Source organism: Pocillopora damicornis, chromosome 13 (assembly GCF_964200805.1).
Source record: "Pocillopora damicornis chromosome 13, jaPocDami1.2, whole genome shotgun sequence".
NCBI lineage: Eukaryota > Metazoa > Cnidaria > Anthozoa > Scleractinia > Pocilloporidae > Pocillopora > Pocillopora damicornis.
Window position 1 is genome coordinate 7,987,842 of NC_142682.1, and position 15,785 is coordinate 8,003,626.

General features: G+C 38.0%; 1 protein-coding gene across 2 annotated transcripts; it reads right to left on the bottom strand.

Moving 5' to 3' along the window:
- Positions 1–217: 217 nt before the first annotated feature.
- LOC113684974 (beta-mannosidase) lies at positions 218–15,763 on the bottom strand. 2 transcript variants are annotated; one of them, XM_027202397.2, is made up of 22 exons: positions 15,452–15,763; positions 14,400–14,713; positions 13,906–13,940; positions 13,027–13,094; positions 12,661–12,899; positions 12,399–12,501; positions 11,907–11,975; positions 10,551–10,692; positions 9,551–9,644; positions 9,008–9,087; positions 8,017–8,065; positions 5,903–6,044; positions 5,286–5,465; positions 4,856–4,953; positions 4,217–4,285; positions 4,114–4,148; positions 3,307–3,367; positions 2,631–2,732; positions 2,148–2,249; positions 1,874–2,056; positions 1,481–1,630; positions 218–1,234 (listed from the first exon to the last, which is right to left on the bottom strand). In XM_027202397.2, exons 1-22 carry the CDS (start codon positions 15,729–15,731, stop codon positions 1,148–1,150), a joined length of 2,682 nt encoding a protein of 893 aa, XP_027058198.2. In that variant the 5' UTR covers positions 15,732–15,763; the 3' UTR covers positions 218–1,147. The 2 variants fall into 2 exon arrangements, with proteins under 2 accessions (XP_027058198.2, XP_027058199.2); XM_027202398.2 differs by having other exon boundaries at positions 14,400–14,666; positions 15,452–15,757.
- Positions 15,764–15,785: the final 22 nt, after the last annotated feature.

The window sequence follows — 15,785 nt, forward strand, 5'->3', positions numbered from 1 at the left end:
TCTCCAATTGTTACTAAACCTCACTTTCACTACGCCAAGTCTTCCTTTAAAATTCACTTCAAGACAAGAGAGCGTTTTACGGTTGTTACAGTAGTAGCTTGTCATAATGTCGCGCGTCCCACGCAGTAAACGGTAAGCTGATCGTTGACATTTTTCCCCGCACGTCGCAAAATATTCGAAGAATAATAAGTACAAGTACCAAAAGGGCAAATTCCTCTTGTTAGTATTAAAACATTTAATTTAATGCCAATAAAACGCCTTTAACTATACAATATAAAAGCTTCTTTTTTCGAAGAATGCTTATCAACAAACAGTGAAAACGAATTTAGAAATAATTACGCATGCATTTTGGCAAAAAATATTCCCTGAGAGGAATGGCTCACAATTTCATAGATATGCTTTACGTATGAAATCGAGAAGTGAAAAATATGTTTAAAAACAAATAACAGTTACATGTAACATAACGATTTCCTACTACATAATGTTATGCCTACCAAAAGTTTCAATCAGTACTAAAAAATCGTATGATTAAGTTTTAGGATTGCTAAGCAACATAGATGGACACAACTGTCTGAAGTATGTGCCACCTCCTCGCCCAAGCACTGTGAATGGCTAACACCTTAACCCTTTACACTCTAACATCGGTAGGCATATTCTCCATACTGTTCTCTAAACATTTCCTAAGATGCCAACCTTGAGAATTTGTCTAACAATCAAGAGCTTCTTTAGTCGGGGATCAGCTCCTATATTCTCCTAACCTTAATGTTTGATTCAGGGGTGAATTGGTCAGGAGAAATTAGATGCCAGTCACTCTTAGGGGTCAAAGGGTAATAATGACTAGTGACTACCAAGCAATGATTATTCAAGAACCTGCTAAGGTAGAAAGAGAGTGTCACAGAGAAGAACGCTGAGGGGTGGTGCATAGCAGATGTGGTTTGTTCGCCATTTTTTTTTTCAAGTCTATTTTCATCCTGCTGTTTCCTTCGACTACCAATACCTGATTGAATGGACAACTTTTCGCTTGAATTGAAAATTACAAAATTTAATTGTCGCAAAGGACGACAAGTCGAGAATTCATCTTCTTACTATATCTCTTATAATTAACAAAATCTATCCCAGGGATGTCATTATTGAATAACTAAATTAACTAGGCATATAAATCATAAAGAGACTTAATGTAAAGATTCTTCTCTAATTCATCTTCAGTGGTGTCTTGCCAACAGTAGAATATCACCTGAAGTTGAAAAGAATGTAGCCATTGTCAGATTTATACCACCAAAATAGTCAGTTTGTTGTTTTTTTTTTTCACTCTTTGTTCTAAATTATAAACGGCTTTCTTCTTCACAAGCTAACACACGTTATTAGCTTACCACAGTGCTAAACGCAAAAATCTTAAACAAAATTTACGCCAAGAAGCAAAACGCACTAGATATGTAAGTATGCTAGCTGATTCATTTGCAAGTAATTAACTTGTTCATACCGTCTTCGAAGGTTCGATCAGGAGAAAACCGTTATCTGAAAAGCGGCCACGGACATCTTTGGCTACAAGCCACACATAACAAGCGGGAGACTGGGCCTCAATATAAACGCTAAACTCTCCTTTTTGGGGCATGCGAGCAACTTTTACAATCTGCCACAAAAAAAGAAAACAGAAAGAAGGAAACAAAATATAATAAGATAAAAAATTCGATACCCTCTTAAGGGCTGCGCCCTTTCTTTCATTAATGTTTCCATCAACTTTACAAGGTTATACAGAGCACTATAGACAAGAGAACACTGCTGTAAGTAATTGTTTATCAGTAACGAATTATTTATCAGTAATCAATAAATGATTATTTGTAATTATTAATTTTTAATACTAACTATTATTCACCTTCAACTTTGGATCACTAATACCCTCTACTTCTGACAAACTCGTCGGATAAAACACGTTCGTCGGTCCCAGGTCCTGGCCTGTGCTCGCGTCTACAGGTTTCACAGTAAAGACACAATGCCGAGCACTTTTACATTTGCTTGACTGTAAGAGTGTTTCTACTTCATCTTCGTAAACCTGTTTCTATTAATTACAAGCAAGGATACGTAAGTCAGACTACGGTATCTCCTTTGGTTGATCCACATGTGGAATAGACACAACAAGCCGTGCTTACCGAAGTTTGTCGTTTAATGTTAAATGAGACTTTTTTGCTGTACAGTGGTGTGAAGGAAGACCATGACCACGCCTTGAGAGACACAGCACCCCGCGAGATTGGCTGAAACCACAGAAGGCATCGACTAAAAACTTCACAATTCAACAACAATAAAAAGACACCAAGCAAGTCACTGTGAGGTATAGAAAAGCTTGAGCGACCCGATCCAAATCACATGACCTGCAACCCAACGCGCATGCACATCGACTCAGCTTTTTGGTGCCGAGCAAACACTGTCAAAAAGTTAGGACGGTCATTCAAAAGGATGCAAACAAGATTTTGAAAGCCCACTTGCGATCCCATTATTGAGGTTGCAGTGTCCTAATCAGAGTACATGACAATTGGCGGAATTTTCTTCGGGGATTGACTGAGGACGTATACATGGTTTTTCTTTTAACACACATTTTATAATGCTGCAATAATAAAATATTTACGCATTTTTACCTTCACAAGATCTGATACTACCCAGAGCCTAAACATGCCGCCCTCCTGGTATGGTGACGCGATTACAGGCGCAAAAAAATCCTTCACAAAGTAATGTAGCATCTGTCAACCAAAAAAAAAAAATAATAAGCCTTTAACCTTTTCACTGAGAGGGACTGGCTTCTCCTCACAGTATCACCTTTGAATCAAATGTAAAGGTGATGAAAAGGAAATGATCACAATTTACTACAGGTAATAGCGGAGCTCGCAGAGCGTAGCCCCATATTATACAAAATGGTAGTAGTAACCCATCAAGCCGAAAAAATTTGAACTTACGACCATACAACCGACCGTGCAAGGTGCTACTTTTAACATGCGTGGTCAACTGTACCGCGGGCACGCCAACACCACGGCTTTGTCCAGTAGTCCAGTGGTCAATGCACTGGGCTCCGAGTCGGACGACCCGGGTTCTAGTCCTGGCCGGGGCAAGGCGTTGTGCCCTTGAGACGTGCGGGAAAAAAAAATGCGAGCTCCGCTTTTAGGTTTGGCTAAATCTATATATTGTAGAGAGATCTGTGTGTAGAATAAGAATACCATCGTCACAGTACAAAGGGTTAAGGATTGATATCATGATAATTGATTTTGTGAATACCACAAGTTTGAGCTGTAGTTTAAAGAAAACAGAGCAAACTTGTACCTTCCAACGTCCTCCATATTCTAAAGAAGACCAAGTGGGAGCCTGCCAAATACTGTTCAACCTGAAACGGTCAAAACAAAGTAAAAGTGAGTTGCTGGTTAAGTCTCTTTACCATCCGACTTCAGATGTTTCCTTACTACAAGGGATAATGTACAGACTAAGGGGCCCCTCATTAATGTTTAACACATTTGCACCAAGGGCAATACAAACTGCCCCTCCCCTCCCCCCGAATAAGCTGTTTCACATCCTATCACCAAACCCCTTCCAACCCCTAGGTTCTACCGGTAAAAAATATGTAACTTAAAGAAGAGCTTGTAATTTATATGACTGCATAAAACAATTAACCTGTAATTATGTCTTTTACAGGTGGTGCGAGACATTGCAAATTCATCACGTGCAACTCATATAACGTTAAAAATCTTCCCAGAAGAAGAAAATAAAACTGTAACATAATTTTACACTTAATCTATGAACTGCTAAAACACAAACAGGGTTTACGGTTGGTGTTGGGTCTGGCGAACGTAAAGGACGTCTCTATGTAAATTTCCGTTAAATTAAAAAAAAAACAAGGCCTTTCCTTCCTTTTTAGCATCATTGACTTAAATTAAACAACAATCGAAGTTCTATTTGTGACGTGTCAGAGATCTCAAAGGTATGGCCATTCTGCTTAATGAGTATTCTCGTCGTGTCAAATTTTAACGTTGTTGATATTCTTTGAAAAAATAGTCGAATTACAATCATTGTCTCTTACATTCTTTTCTTTCAACCTTTCAATTTAAAAAGTTATTCAATAAAGCAGTCACTTACTGCCAATATATTGTGCCCATTGTTCTTCCTTCACCCTGACGAGAAAATCAAAGGGCCTGTTATCCAAGTTTCGTCAAATAGCGTAACTGCGATTCAAACCCACCTTTATTAATTCACTCTGTAAACGTCTGTAATGTTCAGTCTCTGTCTTCATGCACTGAGCTTGAGTTACCTAGAAAGAAAAAGGCATAACTGAAACATGTACCATTTATCATAAAGGGTCAGGTGAGGGTAACATATCATGTAGGTCTTTTTTCCGTTTCCACCTGTCTCATGGCGCTCGTTACATAATGTTGTCCTGGAAGACTTGAGGAAGTTTACTGACAACTGTATTGGTGAAGCGGTGGATTAGCAGTCATGGCGCTGTGCGTGAACGCTGGACTAGGAGGTTTGGGTCCGAGTTCTAGCTGGGTCATAGTGTTGTGTTCCCGAGTAAGAGACTTCACTTTCACTTTACCTCTCTACACTCAGGAGTGTGGGAACCGGCGAATTATCAAAGAAACCTGACCAAATGCTGGCGACGGGGGAAGAGGAGAGTTACCCTAGCAACCGATCCCGAGGTAGAATACATTATCTCAGCCATTTAATGGGACTGACACCGGAGATAAGTATTTCATAATTATGGGCTTCTTGATCCCTGAGACTAAACCCCACCCCAAGTGCGCGTGCGCCAGTGATAGCTTTTGATGAAAATTACGTAATACAATATTTTGTCCGATGGCATGAAAAGTAATTATTTTACCTGGATAATAAAGAGAGTGTCCACAAATTTTTTCAAAGGCTCCTTTGAGTTGGGAAGTTTATAATGCTTCTTAGCTTGGCCTAACATCTGCTGATTACCTGAACATAACAATGAAAATAATATTAATAATAACACTGATAATAATACTAATTATGATGATGATGATGATGATGACGATGACGATGACAGTGACGATAGTGCACTCATGTCGTACACACATTCACTAATTGCTAGTAAAGCTTCAGAAAGACTTAAAACAATTATAGTAAAAATTCCACTCGAACACGTACGATGAAAATTAAGCCAACAAGCCAGAGAATTTCTCTCAATAATCCTATCAAAAAACAAAAGAAAACAATCTCACTTTTTGGTTTATTTTGTGAGTAACAGTGAGATTCAGGAGAAAGTCTCTTCACTTAGTGATACAAACCGTCTGCATGATGTTGCCTGTGATCCATGAATGCGCTATTGTAGGTCCAGTCCTTTTCCACTGACACCTGCGCTAGGGTCTCAAAAGACGGGTAGGACTGGAAACCATACTCAGACGCAAAACGAGGCTTGGGGTAGTCGCTGACATTCCAACAGTCCATCGCATAGTTGTAGAAGTGCGCTGAAATAAAATGGTGACTACGATTATTCGTTGGGTAAGAAAAAAAAGAAAGACTATTGCATCACAGCAACATGAGCCTTTGATACAATCAGAGGTCTAAATGACTAGTCGATTAGTTTTAAATAAAATCGCGTGAGGCTGGGAAATAATTCGCGACACTAATCGCGATTGGCCTTTGAGCCCCACACATAACATTTGAAAACGTTGTTCTTAATAAGTTGACCAATGTCACTTTCAAATTTAAAATGCGTACTTCAAAAGGGTGTTTGTGAAAAAGTTCATTGTAATGTGTTGTTGAAGATCACCCATCTAATCACGAGCCAGAAACTTATAAATAAATTACACAAATAGTGCAAAACATCAGGTCTCGCCCATAAAGACAACCGTTATTCCAAAACATACCTCGACTATTACGTCATAAGTAAAAAAATAGTTACCATCTCCCCAATAGGAGCTATTTGGATTTTTTGCCACCCATCCTTCTTTCTCAGTATCTACTCCATTCGAAGGAGACGATGAGAGAAATGGTCGGCTCTTGTCTTCATTTTCGAGCGTCTTCATGATAGTATCTATATACAACTATTAAGAAAGTATCTTAGCTCAGTCTGACGGCTTTTCCAAGTCGCACATACCCCTCCCTCAATTGGAGTAGGTGATACTTGATTCCTTGCAAGCACAAAAAAAAAAAAAAAGGACACGGAATTTATTATTTGAGAAAGGGTTTGTTATTAGCACGTGCACATAGGGCTCTGGATGCACGTGGGAAGTTTGAGACATGCGAAATACGCCTAGCAGTGTAACAGCAACTTTGGATTCTTGATTGTTCCCTTAACCTCCCAAGGGCATAAACACAGCTAACGGTAAAAACGAATTTCATAGCATGGCGGTAACAACTTGGATAATCTGAAGATCACTAATGTTCGGATTCGTTTTCATCGCCTTTCTCACTAGCAAAAGGTCGATGCCAGGGGAAAAATTTGGCCGGTCTTCTCTAGTTTTTTTCCATTGTTATGCGTTCTTTTCAAAGTAAGAATAAGAAAAAAACCAGCAAGCAAGCTGTGTTTTGCAAATTATTAAGCAATAATATTTATGAATGAAGGGGTAAGTTTCTAAAGAAACTGTGGTGCTGCGTCGGTGGGAGAGTATAGAAGGTAATTCAGTGTTAACAACTGGGTTGAAAACGTAAATTAGCCACCGTAAAGAGTAAAAAAGCTGACGTTTCGAGCGTTAGCCCTTCGTCAGAGCGATTAGAGGAATTGTGGGTTGTGTATGGATTTATATGTAGAAAGTGGAGCTACGCCATTGGTGGGAATATGATGACGAAAAAACAGGAATAAATTAGTTGAATGAAAAGCGCTCGTTGATTCCGTGGGGATTAAGGGTGCCGATTTGAAATATAAATTTTTGTTCTAGTGTTTTACGGCTTTCCGAACTGCCTAGATGTAAGGAAAGGCCGCAAACTGCCATATGCTGTTTAGAATGATAAGGAAGATTAAAGTGTCTAGCGACTGGCTTGGATGCGTCCTTGTCATTTATTTCCACATCGCGAAGGTGTTCTCGGAATCGGTCACCCAGTCGTCTTCCTGTCTCGCCGATGTATAACTTATTGCAATAAGTGCAAGTTATGCAGTAAATAACATTGGCGGAGGTACACGTAAAGTGATCAATGATCTTAATGGATCTTTTGGGTCCCGATATTTTCTGTACGTTGTGAATGAAAGGACAAGTCTTGCATCGTGAGCGAGCGCATTTAAAAGTTCCAGATTGGTCATTGGTTTGAAATGAACTCCTGACTAAAAAGTTGCCTATGTTTTTGTCACGTTTGAATGAAATAAGTGGGGGTTGCGAAAAGATAGTGCCAGTCTCTGAATCGTTTTGGAGTAATTTAAAATTTTTAAGAATGATAGATTTAACTGCGTGGTTGTGAGGGTGAAATGTAAGAGTAAATGGAATGCGATCCGTGTTCTCCTTCTCGGCCGTTTGTAGTGCTGCCTGTCGATCGATTTGTTGGGCACGGTGGTAGCCCGCTTGAACGACAGAAACAGGATTGCCGCGTTTATCGAAAAACTGGCACATTGCCTCTGATTTTTCGGAAAAATCAGAGTCGTCACTACATAAACGACGAAGTCTGAGAAACTGTGAAAAAGGTATGGAGTTCTTGACGTGTGATGGATGTGAGGATGAATGATATTTATGGGTTTGAAACAAATTTCCTGTTTGGTGGTTTGACTAAATAAAGCTTCATGAGTAGGAAATTTGTATCTGAGAGGGGAGCGACATTAGGCATCTATAAACGTCAAATGCCCCAAGGTCACCTCAACGCCCTTCCCCACCCCCCACCCCTTCTCACCTCTGTTGAGTCCATTCTCTCTTCACTCCCATCTCATTAGAGAGGTTGGAAAAGTGAGTTCCTCTAAGGGCTTATAAGATAGGTACTCAAAAGTTACAATATGATCGTCATTCATGCATAAGATATTGAAGATACAGATAACTTTTCTACGAAACCTCTGTGAGGTACTTTTCACTCTACCAACAGAAAGAAAGCACTTACCTTCTTATAATCCTTGTAGTATCTTGCGAACGAAGAACTGGTGTTATACCTGAGACAACAAAACAGTTCGACTATCAAGGTTATCGAAGTTGGCATTTAACCCTTGAACTCCCATGGGTGACCAAGACAGAATTTCTCCTTACAATATCGACACAGAATCAAGCAGACAAATGAGGAGAATAAAGAAGAAAACTCAATTAGGGGAATATAAGTTGATCCGATACCAAATTCTCCAAATTGAAATCATAAGTATTTTATGGCAGACAGTAAGGAGAATTACTAATGAGAACTTGGGAGTAAAAGGGTTAACAGCCTTATGGCCTTTTTATTACATTTAAAGAGAACAACCATATCCTCAAGGAAAAAGATTCATAAAAATCTCTAATATTACTCTCAGAAGAAAGGAAGGAACTGCAAGAGTTCAAGATTATTCATTGGTTAAAGAAACCGGCAATTTTTTTGCTGATGTGCGAAAGATTTTTCTTCATCACTTTCCCAAAAGACACAGGCAAACAATGTCATTGACCAATCACAGTGAACTAAAAACACACGACATCCAATAAAAATGCATGGCAAATACACGTCACCGGCTTAAAGCGCGGGAAAGCCTGTCGGAAAAAAGGTGTTATCGACTAATCACAGCAAACCTTGACAATACAAAGACCAATGAGGATGCAGAGCAAATACACGTGGTCAGCGTAAAGCTCGTTCAAGCCTTTTGGAAAAACAGTTTCGACGACCATTCACAGGGAACCAGGAGAACACAATGAGCAATGAGAATGCAAAAGAAATATTCGTGGCCGACACATAACGCGGAAAACCGCGATCCATGTCACAGTGGCTTGGGATTTTCAATTTATATCCGATATGTCAAATTCCTGATGCGACGTTTTCAAACCGATTTCTTAGATTGTCACAAAACAAACCAAATCAATCATCAAAGTGAATAAATTAAAATCAATTACCCAATCAGGACCAAGATAGAGCTTACCAGTTGGTCGCCAGAGCTTCTTCATTTTCATTGTTACCACTCCACAGTATGATGGACGGATGATGATGAAGCCGACGTACCTGTCCACACAAAGTTTCTGAATGATGTTATATGAATTTCTTAAGATCTGTTTTGCCGACAATTTATCCTTTCAGTCCATGTACATGTTTTAAATTCTAGAAATTGGGCGAGAAGGCATTGCGTAAACAGCATCAACAGACGTAAAAAAAATGCATCAGCAACAGGTTTGCTTCTTTTCCGCTCATTTTAAAACAATTTCCTTTGCATGGTGATACATCCCCTTCCCGGACAAAATTTCTCCCTCCCTAACTTAAACCCCACTTCTCCCTATCTATAACCTTCCCCATGCCAAAAATCTCTACACCTATCTCTCATACGTCTCCCTATTTCCCTACCATAAGCCTCTCTTTCCTACTCTACTCTTCTTGAAAACCCTCAGGAAGTTATCTTCAGCCTATGGCTTACAACTTAAATTCTGCGAGATTGAAAGAAACTTTATTAAGCCTATGCTGGAGAAATTACCTGATATTGTACTTCTTCCTTGACTGAGTTCAAGAATTCTACATCAACCGGGTACATGGCACAGGCAAACATGAATTCTTCCCAAACAAGTAATCTAAACAGTAAAGAAAAAAATATGTATTTTTCGAATCATAGTCTGCCGGGTAAATGAGAGGTGATGTGTGAAAACCGGCTGTGTAGTCTCTAAGAAGAAGAAGACCAATAATGACAGTCTCTAATGTACCAATAATATTTATAATTTATAGGGCGCTAATTGCAAGCCTCTAAGAGCTTAGCGCTCGATAAACCAACTCTGTTGCTTGAGCGTTGTACAACCAAACCCAAAGAAATCACTACAGATAAGAGCATGAAGGGAAATAGAAGACGCAATCGACAGCTGTAAATAAGCACACGTTGCCAGGTTCGAGCGTGGGAAGACACGAGGGTCTAAGCTGTGATTAATTTTAGTTTGCATGTGGTTGGTTGAGATGAGTTGGCTAGACCCGAGAGTAAAGCAAAGCCAGTCATTTTTGATGCTCTATTGAAAATTGTTCTTTTAAATTTTGTTGATCCATTTAATTGCTGCACGGAATTTTTTAGTTTTAAAAGAATGCCCTTGTGCCGCAGCAACGCGATAAACAGCTTTGACGTCATTTAATAATTCCAGTTGATTAAAAAGCAGAACAAAATGAAATTTTGAGTAATGAGAAATGAGCAATTAAGTGTTGAAAATAATCCGGGATTTCTTTCTTTCTTTACTTCGCTCTGTGATTGGTCCAGATTACTCGCGCCACTCTCTAAACCAATCAGATTCAAAGCTAATCACGACTTGGTCGCCCGCATTTTCCCGCGTTTGAGGCAGTTTAGTTGCTTTAGCTCTGAGTTCTCATTGGCTCTTGAGGGTATTTTCATTTCTTCTAATTGGCCTCTGGTATCACTTTAGTTTTGGTTTTGCGATACTCTTACGAAAAGCGCTCTATCTCGTTGATTACCCGTTTACTTTTAATTACCAATTCCATACCCTAACTCGTCCGCTATGTCGTAAAATTCATCATGTTGATAGATTCCTCCTCCCCAGTTTCTCACCACATTCATGTTTGCATCAGCTGCTGACTTGAGAAGATTCCAAAGGTCTGAACTCGTCACACGGTCCTCAAAGGCATCTGGGAGGAAAGTGAAGTAAGGTTGGTTTTGCATCGTCTATTTTTATAGAAAACAATTTTTTCAGTATTGAGAATTTTTACAGAATCGCCAGAAAACTGGATTCCAGAAGCAAGCTACATCCATTCTCACAGATACTTCATTCTGTTATTCCCTTTGTATTGACATAATACTGGCTCTGCTTGACGTAAAAAGTTTTAAAAGAGTGACCCTTTACACTATAACATCAGCATCCAAATTCTCCATAGTCTTCTCCAAATTTCCTCTGGTACTAACAGGGAGAATTTTTTTAATAATCAAAGCTTCTCAAGTTAGTGATCATTTCCTTTATTCTCTTCATCTTTATGAATGATTGAGAAGAATTAATGTGAGGAGAAATTACATGCTGGTCACACCTAGGGTTTAAAGGTTTGAGCAATATATACTTTCCATTTGCCAGCATTATCATAAAAAGAGTGGAATCAATGTTTAATTCTTGGCTTTTTGAGGCTAGTAATGTACATGAAAAAATTAAGTGCATCTGATTGGCCGAAAACAAGTGCATTATCATGTCACACAAGTGCAAAGTTGTAACACAAGTGCTAATTACAAATAGCCCACACACTGCCAAAATTTATGTCTGTCTTGAATTTATGATGTTTTTTCATGTATATTATTAACAAGTACCAACATGAGTTCTCAGTGCAGTGTAATAAGCACTAGACTACAAAATCACACTAGCCCTATGGGCTCATGCAATTTTGTCGTCTTTGAAGATATTACTTGTGCTTATTAACACCAAATTGTACTCAAAATCATGTGATTACCTTAACTAAGTTAAGTAATATCTAATGGATTAAAAGTTTGCTTTTCACCACTCCAGCCATTTCTGAATATAGTATCACATCCCTACATAATATGGCAGGTCAACAAATGGGAGAGTTTTACTCACTCAGTCCCACTCATGCTTAAACATGGTTAGCTTTTATTTTTTAACCTGCCAATATGTGCTCCATATGTTTAAAAAAATTGTGATGTAAAACTGCAATAGCTTGTAATTTTTTGCTCAATGGGAGAAATTGGTTGACAGGTGAAAATTGGCTTGAGATGAGAGGTTTCATTTCACAGGCATAGGAATCACTAACAAGACACAAGTTGGGAGGTGTTATGTTAATCTTTACTCCTTTCAAAGATTAACTGAGATGTTATTCTTACATTTGATATTTTAGGCGCATACCTGCAGGAATCCAGTTAGCTCCCTTCAGAAATATTGGCAAATCGTTGATCTCAAAGTGAAATCCCCGTCCTGAAACAGACAGAGCACTTCTGCCAGTGAATCCATTGAAACCTCTTATGCAAAAATAATAACATGATAAACAAGAAATCCCAACTTGCAAAGTGTGATTGAAGTGTAATTCTTGAAATAATGCTTTTTCCTACCAGTAAATGTGTGATCAGATATGTTATCCCACTCAAAAATTGGGACTGAAATGTTGAAATCACAATATACTAAGCAATGCTGAGAACTATGGCAATAATTGTAGATTTAAAAGGTAACCATAAAACATAACCAGCTACAAAAAGTGTAAGTTTTATGGTGACTTGCTTAAAATTTAAGGATTAGTAATAACGGACTATAACAAAGATCATGTAATGTATGGTCTTGTAATGCAAAAACAAATTTATAATTGTCATAATTACCTGTTCATTTTCCATTTGAATTACTAACCTGGAGCACACTCAATTTGTTCCTGTCTAAGTTTCACTGTCCTGAAACCGATGTTACAATTGATGCTTGACTGTTCATCCCGAGATGAGCTCAAAAACACAACCTGTTCAGAGTTAATGATCATTTCTGACATTAAGCTGCTTGGTAATGAATTTCAAAGACTTAGGTTTAATGACAGAATCTAAGCAACTGCATATCTACCCCTTCCCCTCCCCTAAGCACACATATCTCATTTAAATACTAATTGATATAAAGTAAGTACCTTAACTGTGTACAGATTTGGTTTTCCATATCCTTGAGGCCACCATGGCCTAATGTTATCTTTTTCTGTAAACAACATCTCTGGGAAAGAAATTTTTTGGATACCTTGTGACAGTTTGATGACAAGCTTCTGAGAGCGTGACAGCTGAGGAAGACTGAGCACTATTGTACCTGTCACACCATCTTCAGCTGAATCTACAAAAAGTGCCACAGATAACTGCCATGTGATGTTAGCTGAACCTGAAAGAGAGCACATCAGAAAGTGAGGAAAAATATATTTTTAATCAAATTGTTGCATTTGCCATATGATTCAAATTTTTGAAGGATTACTACTTATATAAATATATTTAAATTCTGTCACAGTAACCTTTTGTAGGTGTTACTGTGATGTCCCTTATAACAGCTGAGTTGTAGGCTTGCAGAGAAACATTTCGCCTGTAGATAGAAAAGAAGATGAGAGTGAGAGTTGAAATGTCTGAAGTAACCCAAAAAAGTAGTTAGTATGGGTGTGGCTCTTGCTGCATTTTCCAGGTCAGGTACAGTATCATCAATAGAATACATGAAAAACTGGAGATAGAAAACAATTATTACTGTAAGAACACCAACAGACAAGCCCCACTTGCAGGTAAGCCGTACCCCGAGTTTGATAACTCAAATTTTGGGAAAAAAATCTTTTGAAAAGAAATCATGATTGGAGTCTTAGGAAAGTTGCTTTACATCAGTTGCTTCATCAAACATTTATCCATGTAAACTCTCCTACATTGAAAACTGAAAATACTCTAAATCCTTACCTATAATTATAGCTGTAATAGTATGGATATCATATCTAAAGATTTAAACTTATGTTTGATCTTACTCTGGTATTATTCAATCCATGTTTTTTTTCATTCCTACCAGATTTTCAATCAAATTTGACAGAAAACAACAACAAATCTAGTTTGTTTGTTGGCTCATTCATAGCCTAGTAACAGAATTTGATCAGGAGAAGGGGTACCAGAGAAAAACTCTGAAAAAGAAAATCAATCTTTAAAAGGCTCTTAAGGGTCTAGAGTTGACTTTTTAATCTGATTGTTAAGTTTTTTTTTCTCTGTAACTTCTCAATATCATCAAAATTGGTAATTCTAACCTCTAAAAATGAGGATTATCATTCCCATTATTGATATATGGCAATCCCCCTCCTGCTTTGCGAAGAAAAACTTAGTATATTATTTACATCTCTTAACTTAAAGTAGAAGAAAATAATTACCAAATCCCTTGAGGAACAAAGGCTGGTCCCCAGTCCTAAAAAGGAGAGTGAGCCAATAATGATTAATTTCAACAACACATGCAGGACAGCAGGAGTTTATCAAGTATCCAAGTCAAGTCCAACACAGATCCACCTATGGCCAATAGCAATTCAAATGTACAATTCAAAACTTTCTGATATATTTTGTCATTATGATAATCATTAATGTGTGCCAATCAAAACAGTGATTCAGGTTTCCCAGGCTTTAAGAACATGGCTATAAGATTGAAACTCCCAAAGGCTGGTTCCTGTGCCAGCATGCATTCAATGAGATATCAGAAGCACACCCAAACTTTGGAGAACACAAAGATTCTTGCAGTCACTCAAGCAATAGCACTGACTCAGTCCTAAATAAATTATTATTATTCAAATAATTACATTAATAACAACTATATATTGGCTTTTTTTATGGTAGCAACGACATCCACTGATAAATACTTGTAACAATGGCTTACCCAACTAAATGAACATTGTTCTTTTCTGATGAAATTTCCATGGCACTCACCACGCTGAACTGGGACTGGACATTCAGGGGGTACATGATATGGAAACTTTTTAGCCTGCTCTTTGGCATAGAGCACTGCAGAAGTGAAGCGCACCTCAATCTTGTTCATTCCAGTTTTTAGCACCCCCTTAACACTAAAGATGTATCTGTGAAACATGTTTGTTGAGTGGCCAACTTCAACATTATTCACCAGAACTGTAGCAACTGTATCCAGACCCTCAAAAACCAACAAAATGTTTCCTTTTGATATGACATCTTCAGAAACTGGGAGTAGGAGGATGAGGATATCAAGAAACAAAGAGATAAGAACATATCACAATAAGGGTTAAAAATACTTCAAAGATACCATCAATTTGTTTTACTAGGGAATTTTAGTATAATCGAGTCCTTTATAATAGTACATGTCATAGTCTCCCAAATCCACTAAGCACCCCTTTTAATTGAAAATATACTTTTAAGAATTTTCAAAAATCTCTCCTGTCTAAGGAACAAGAACCATTTAACTAAGTTTTAATTTGAATCTAAAAACTTTGGTCCACATGCATGGAGTAAACTTATGTTTCAAGGACAAAAAGACCACTGACCACCCACTACGTTGAAAAAAAAAGGCATTTCAGCGAGTTATCCATTTCTAGGTTACTACATAAGAGAGCTAAACCTAGAAATGGGTAACTCGCCAAAATGGCCTTGTTGCAACAAAGAAAGCTGTCACAAAACAAGTAATGCACTGTAAAAGTAAGGTGAGGTATTTTTATTGAGAATTTGACTATTTTTTTTTCCTAGCAGCGGTTGTAAATATTCCCAAACAAACTATTATATTTTCGCCATAACTTGTATAACGCAAGATGATCATCTCACAGCAGGAGCTTGGGCTGCCTGTAGGTCAGGTCTGGTGCTTAAATTTTGACAGATCAGTTCTCTCGGTTATGCCATGTTAACAACATTAACTACGACAAGTACCATTCAATCAAATATAATGAGAGAAAAGAATATTATTCAAACCTTCCAAGGTCCTTGTGTACACCCAATTGTCATACGCTATCCAGCGATACTTGAAATCATTAAACCGGAAGTACGGATCCGAAATATTTCCATTCCTGTACAAAGCTGTGTGAACATTTCCAGGAACAGTTCCGGGCACAGAAATGCTGTTATTTGCATTTGAAATAATCCAAGTGCCTCCGAGATTGACTTCTAAAATTCTGCAATGTATTAGAATGAGATTACAAAGTGTTATTGCCATTTTAAACACGAACACTTTCCCTATTTCTGTGATCGCCATTTTGATTGCTTCAATAAATATTTCATTGACAGGCGACTGGTGACGGGTCGAGTC